The sequence below is a fragment of the Medicago truncatula genome, chromosome 8 (genome assembly GCF_003473485.1).
Source record: "Medicago truncatula cultivar Jemalong A17 chromosome 8, MtrunA17r5.0-ANR, whole genome shotgun sequence".
Taxonomy (NCBI): domain Eukaryota; kingdom Viridiplantae; phylum Streptophyta; class Magnoliopsida; order Fabales; family Fabaceae; genus Medicago; species Medicago truncatula.
In genome coordinates this window covers 15,651,490-15,658,849 of record NC_053049.1, presented here as the reverse complement: position 1 = coordinate 15,658,849, position 7,360 = coordinate 15,651,490, and the positions used below count along the sequence as shown (strand labels likewise).

Below are 7,360 nucleotides of genomic sequence, written 5' to 3'. Positions count from 1 at the left end.
AAAGAAGATAGACACATGAGACCAGCATACAAAAATGAGAGGAGAATTTGAAAAGTTAATTTCATCAAATAACAGAAAAAAATAACAGAAATTAGAAGGAGAGAGAGAGAGAGAGAGAGAAATGTGTCATGATTGCACGCAGGGATTACGGTCACGCACACCACGTTGTTGAATTTTTATTTCCATTTATTTAATTCATTGTTGTAAAATATTCCTTTCAACTTACTCACTCAGGTCACACATACCAGTACTACACCTCATTACCCGCTTTCAGAGATTTCAACTATAGTCTTCATTCTTCAATCCTGCGCATTTTTACGTTCTGTTTCCGTAACAACTTTTTGAATACGAACCTAAACAAAAATCTCTATTTCTCTCCAAAAGTTAGTATTCATCTTTCACTTCTTTTCTTTCATTTTTCCATATTCTATTTCGATAACAACTTTTTCTTTCTTTCATACTTCGTTCCATTTCAGAATCAGGAAGTCATGGATATGCAACAACAATTGTTTGATGAAAAAGATCCAGTTCAGGAAATAATGTAAGAATTTTACAATTTGCAGTTATGAATATGACTGTGTTTTCAGTGTGCATTCATGTCTGAATAACTTCTACCAATGCAGAAAGCGCATCAAATATTGCACGATCACTCGTGGCTTGTACAATCCCCACATGGTAGTACTTTATCCTCAACTTTCTTGCTATGTAAAATCCATTTCTTGTGCGCTCAGTGACTGTGGCAAATGGTGTGTTGTTGTTCGACATGTGTATATACGTTATTACGTTATTTTGATTTGATAATTATTATTACTTTCCTTTGGTGTTGCTCAATAAAAGGTGTATCGGTGTTCGACACGTGTGAAAAAAGTTCTAGAGAGTTAATTTTTTCAAATTTTTATCGGCATTGCTATGACAATGTCGACACGTCTGATTATAGAAATGTTGTTGTTCGATACGTCCTTGTGTCTGACATAATACTCACAAATGTTATCATGTTTAGATCATAATTTTTTTTTCTTAAATTACTATCGGTGTTGACATGATGACATGTCAATGTTGACACCTCTTATCAATGTTCGGTTGGTGTTCAACACATTATTGACACATGTTATTAGAAATAGTCTTTTAAATTATTATCGGTGTTAATTTTTTTTATCAAAGGTATATGTTGGTGTTTGAGACTTGTGTTTGTCCGACCTATTACCGACACATCTTATTAAATTTAGAAACTAAATTTTTTCAAATTATACCGATGTCCACATTGTTCGACAAGTGACCATGCCCGACACAATATTGACACATGTTATAACATTTAGATAATTAATTTTTTCATATAATTATCCGTGTCTATGTTCAGATAATTTACAATAAATGACTTAAAAATAACTTATACAATTTTCGTGTATGTTTTCTTAAAAAAAAAAAAAAATCACTTTTTAATCTTTATCAAATGAATCCTTGTTTTGTTTTAAGTATAGGATATATGTTGCAGTTATATTTGAATTAATTTGGAACTGCGGGATGATATTCTCTTAATTTGATATTTGAAACATGCAAATCAGGGCCCTAGTAATCAGACACTTTTGTGTGAAACATGCTCTGGGGACTTTAAAAGTTGTCAAAGACACCTTGGATACCTCAAGCTAGCTCTTCCTGTATTAAATGTTGGGCATCTTAATATCATAGAGGAAATATTGACTTATATTGATAGTAGTGCGGACTGCGGAGGATCCAACCAATTCCTATCATTTAATGACATATATTGTTGTGAATTAATAGTGTGGATTTGAGAGTTAGACTCAAAATTATAATTATAATATATTTAAAAAGACATAATTACACGATTCGTCTCTTAATTTAATTTCAGATAGTTTTCGTCTTTTATCTTTTTTCTCCTGATTTCATTATAATATTTGATGAAGATTTGAGTTTGTTTATTTTTTATTATGTTGAGGGAAAAGATTTGAGTTTGTTTATGTGTTTGATGAATTTTATATAATATTTTTTTACTAAATTTTTTGATTTTATATTGATAAATGAATATAACAATGTTGCCAATTATTATTACTTTCCTTTGGTGTCGCTCAAAGAAATTATTATTGGCATTGATATGAGAATATCGACACGTCTGATCAAAGAAATGTTGTTGTTCGATACATCTTTGTGTCTGACATAATACTGACACATGTTATCATGTTTAGATTATAATTTTTTTCTTAAATTATTATCGATGTTGACATGATGACATGTCAAGGTTGACATCTCTTATCAAAGGTCGATTGGTGTTCAACAGATTATTGACACTTGTTATTACAAACAGTCTTTTAAATTATTATCAAAGCCAGGGTTTCCTGTGTGACATTATCAAAGCCCATCATTGCTGACTTTGAAAAGATTTGTTATTCTTGGTTGTAGGACTGTGAGTTACTTCATGTTACTGAAAACCCAGAGAACCTCATCATAAAAAGTATTAGTGTGCCACCTCTAGCTGTTCGACCTTCATTTCCCAGGTTAGTATTATATTTGATGGATTGTTTGTTAGAAGAGAAATATAGAAGAAATAGAGAAGAAAGAAGTGTTGATTACTTTTGAAAGTACTAAAATGCCCCAAATTAAAAATTATTTTTTTATAACACTAAATAAAAAATCCTTCAATCAACATACACTAATTTATTTATGTATGTTAATTTATTTATTAAACCACAAACTATTATTTTTTTTAATTTGATTAGATTAATTATTTTTAGTTTTTTGACATGGTTTAAATAATTTAGTTGTGGTAAAAAAAAAAAAAAAGTTAACGAAATCAACTCATAAATCCATTTCCAATGTTGGTCTATCTACTAAACTATCACTTGGGTATCCCGTAATTTAGAAATCCTTCACGTACAGTGCCGAGAGATTATAGAAGGAACAACAAGATTAAATAGGAACAAGGGTAAATAATTAGATCTAATATTTCAATACAAGGGTAAAAAAGGAATAACAAGATTAAAAGCCTTCTCTCCCCACTTTCTTCCCTATTGTGAGGAGACATAAAAAGGTGGTGGGTCCCACTACTTTTTAATCTCTCTTCCCTATTTCTCTTCATTCCAAACAAAAGAAATTTGGTCTCTCTACCCTCTTTCTCTCTTCCTCTTAATGATCTAACTTTTCTTTTAAGCCATAGGGAATTTGAGTTCCTCAAAACACGCAGTAATTTGTAACCGTTATAACTGTTTTTCGAAATTGAGGGGGGTTTGAAATGGAAATTCCATTGAAGATACAAAGACAAAAAAAAAGAAGGATCAAAATACTTCAAAATAAAACTGAAAGATTACAATCGCATATACAACAAGTAGAGAGCAGAAATACCATTTAATATATTTTTTTTTATTTGAAATCACATTTCATCTTTTATATGAGCTAATCTACACCGGATAAAGTTTTCCGTTCGTACAACTTAGTAGATAACTTTAAGAATATTTATGCGCTGCGACGCAAATTTGAATCCATAATTTTTTACTTCTCCACACCTTAAAGTGTAAGATTTTTGCCACAAGACTATTTAGTAAACAAAGTTTCCCGTACATAACATCTCAGAATGACCCTTTCAAAAAGAAAATCTCAAAATGAGCCATGTTCTCATTTTGTTACATTAATAAAGATATTATAACCCAGGATATGATCTTCTGCGCAATACCAAATTTCCTTTTCATTGTACCCCTTAGTAATATGTATTCTTGCCTTATTTTTCCTGTGTCATAAATTGAAACAATAGATAATTTTATGGATAATTTTTCAAAAATTAAAATTCAAAAGTGTGCTTAACAAAAATAGATTAGCAAATAATATGCTCTATGTAACACCAACATTTCATATTAAACTCATGTCCACGTAACACCGATACATATAGTTTTGTTTATTTATTTTCTTAAATTAATACAGATGTTGATGTGTTAGTATCGTGACATGTATTCGTGTACATATTAATACTTCATAGTTCGTAATTCATATTTCCTAAAACTAAAAACTTGATAAAATGATAAAATACAAGAGAATCATACCCTATATTTAACAGGCTTTAGTTTCGATTCTCTCTCTGCATGATTCATACCAGACTTTCTAGCATTCACCACTTTCTCTACCATTTTACTTCCTTTAAAATGTGATCTACTTTCATTATTTCCTGCAGCTAGAGTAAATGCTTCTTTTTGTGTCTTCACATTCTTCTGTGTTCTATCAAATTGGTTCAAACCATTCTTAGACATGCTTGGTGATGGTGACCTTGATGGTCTACATGCTTTTGGAGTAGGATCTTGATTTTGAAACCCTCCAACCATAGACCCTCTTATAATACTTCTTCCTCTTGTACTTGAAATTGATCTTTTATCATCAGTCCTAAGATTTTTTGGTGTTTCATTCGAGAGTTCTATCGCAATATTTGAACCCGTTGATTTCAATGATGGTGATACACCTCTAGCTCTAGGTTTTGTATGTGTTTCATTGGCTTCAATATTTTTCTTTTGATTCAAAGCAAGGAAATCAACATTGTTGGTTTGTTTTTGGGGATTAGGATATTTAGGGTTGTTGGTAGCAACATGTTCTATTTTGGCATTGTTGATAGGGTGTGTACCTAATTTTTGTTCATTTGTATTTTTAATGAGGTTTGGTCTCAATCTGTTATGACTTGGTGTTATGGATCTCATAGCAAGCTTTGATGATTTTGTTGAATTGGTTTGATTTGACTTTGGTTTTAGTGCTTCCACATCACTCTTTGCTAATAGTGCCTGTAAGAAACCAATATTTATCTCATTCACTTTGAATTTTAGTAACATGTAAAGCATATTGTAACAAAATTCAAAAGTATAACTGAGAAATTAAATTACGAAGTTGTGAACAAAATATAGGCAAATATAACTTGACAAGTAGAATCTTTTCTAGGCAGGTTGGACTCCCTATTTTGCACCAAGTGTCAAGAAGATAAAGTATCGTAGATTCATATATTATATTTCATTTTTAAAAGTATAAATATATATATCATAATTTCTCTACGATTTTTATATTATGAAAATATTGGATAATTTTCTCATTATCAATACCAACGAAAGTGTATCTCTCTATATAAGTAACTAAACAATTGTTTAATCATTCATCTCCCATACGATTTTGCATCTGATTCTTGACAAAATTGTTGACAAAATTGTGATGTTGTGTACGTGTATATGTGTGGACCAAGAGAGAAGTGTTGTGTGGTTTGTGTGGGTCATTTGGTAATGGCCCACACATACCACACAACACTTTTCTATTGGCCCACACATATACAGACACCTTTCCAAAATTTCTAAGTCTAAATCAAAATATCCAATTCATGATATAATTCTTCACCCATCATTATAAATAGTTCAAAGACATACTCTTGAGATAGAATGAGTAATAGGTAGCTCTCTCTGAGTGACGAGGTTGGGACTAGGTTCCATTTCTAGGGATGGAAAAAGAGGAGTTGCTGGTGGTGTTTTCAACCTGTTCAGCACATGCAAATTAAATAATGATCATGTTATACATAAATTATTTAATAAAACCAAAATTCATTCAGCAATAAGATATTTTTCAATGTATAATGTATCATAATTTGATATATGTTTGGTACGATAGTAAGTTTGTTAAAATTACGAGGATCATTCAGATTTTGGACTCTCCCCATGATACATAATATATATGAAATCAGATTCAGTGTTGTTTCTTCGATTCACGAACTCATGACATTAAGGACAGTTCGATCTTGATTGGACAGTCAAGGAAAAACATATTTACCTTTTATTTATAATTTCTAAAATATCGAGATTTAATTAAAATCGATTAATCTTGATCACTAAAATACGATTGTGTGACTAGGTCGCTTTTGCGACCGCAACAAATTGTCAACTAAAATATATCTACACTAAAGTATATGAAACTCACCAATCAAAGTCACTTTTAGTTTTTGTTTCCAGAAGCTCAAGTCCATTTTCTTTCCTCCCTGAAGGAATTCTATAGAGTGAAAACTTTCCTGCAATATAAAATTTTCTTCCATTAACCAAGGGTAAAAGCATGAACTTTATATAATTTAAGTAACAAAAATTAACATAATATTCCCTCAAAAAAAAAAATTAACATAATATAAATTTCTATTCATGAGCACATACACAGAGTCTGAATTAAAAAACGATTTTAAAAACAACAGGTTAGAATTTCTAAAATGATAATCAACATTCCTCCAAAGTAATATTAGAACGAGGAATGATTTTTCTACGATCAATTTTAAACAACTTTTGTAATAATTTTTTTTCCTCTATTGTTATTAGATAATAACAATAAAAATAGAAAGAGGAAGAGAGAGAATAAAAATACAATAAAAGTATGAGAGAGTTATCACAAAAGTTTTTTAAAAGCGGTTGTTCTATCATTTCTCTATTAGAATTGTATACATGTGAGTAAAAAAAAAAGTTGTATACATGTAAAATTGATCATCAGGACAAAATATTAAATAAAACATATAACTATTTCTCATGCAAAGTTTGAGTTGTACCTAACTCAACCAACCTCAAACTGTATGTAAAATTGGACCAATAAGGTAAAAATATATCTCTAACTCATACTTATTTTCAAGCCATATTTCATGCACGATTTCCAAGTGTCAACACAATTTTCGTATGTATGAAACAAATGAAATAGAAAATATATCAAATTTGTGGGGAAAATATATCAAATCTAAGAACATATGAAATATAAAATAAACCTAAGAAAATAACAAACTAATATCATTAATTAATTCATGAGGAAATACCATTACCAACATATTTAGTGTCACATTCATAATCTTCAGAAGCACATAGCAAGAGGTTAGGAATATGTTCATTCTGGTGTTTCTTCAATTCCCTGAAAAAAGAGAGTTCTTCTTCTGTGTCACATTCAAATCGATTTATGCGACCTTTCATATTGTCCTCCAAAATCACTTTACCCACTAATTCTCTATGCTTATTATATATACAAACATATAGTTAAAAATTAAATAAATATTAAGAAAAAAATAAGGTGATATATAATTTGTTTTGCTCTCCAATTCCACCGGATTTATAAGTACTCTACTTTCATTGATTCCATTTCTTGTGTTCAAATGATGCATGATGTAACAAACGACAAAAAGGAATTTAATTAATTGTTTATGTCACATAATATGAATTAGTGCCATGTGGAGTTCTAGCCGGCTATTTCTTTTCTTTTTTCTTTTTCTTTTTTGCTGATGGAAACATTTGTTCATTTCTTATTTCTTTGTGATGCTACGCATAATTAAAATAAAGGTTTTGTTAACGAGTTCTTTGTGACACTCTTCAAGGATCCT

At 30.1% G+C, this 7,360-nt stretch overlaps 1 protein-coding gene across 2 annotated transcripts; it reads right to left on the bottom strand.

The window, feature by feature from the left end:
• Positions 1-3,329: 3,329 nt before the first annotated feature.
• LOC25501099 (uncharacterized) lies at positions 3,330-7,056 on the bottom strand. Of its 2 annotated transcripts, none has more exons than XM_024772108.2 (5): positions 6,806-7,056; positions 5,941-6,028; positions 5,397-5,502; positions 4,047-4,769; positions 3,330-3,736 (listed from the first exon to the last, which is right to left on the bottom strand). In XM_024772108.2, exons 1-5 carry the CDS (start codon positions 6,954-6,956, stop codon positions 3,728-3,730), a joined length of 1,077 nt encoding a protein of 358 aa, XP_024627876.1. In that variant the 5' UTR covers positions 6,957-7,056; the 3' UTR covers positions 3,330-3,727. The 2 variants fall into 2 exon arrangements, with proteins under 2 accessions (XP_024627876.1, XP_013445116.1); XM_013589662.3 differs by having other exon boundaries at positions 6,812-7,056.
• Between the last annotated feature and the right edge of the window lie 304 nt (positions 7,057-7,360).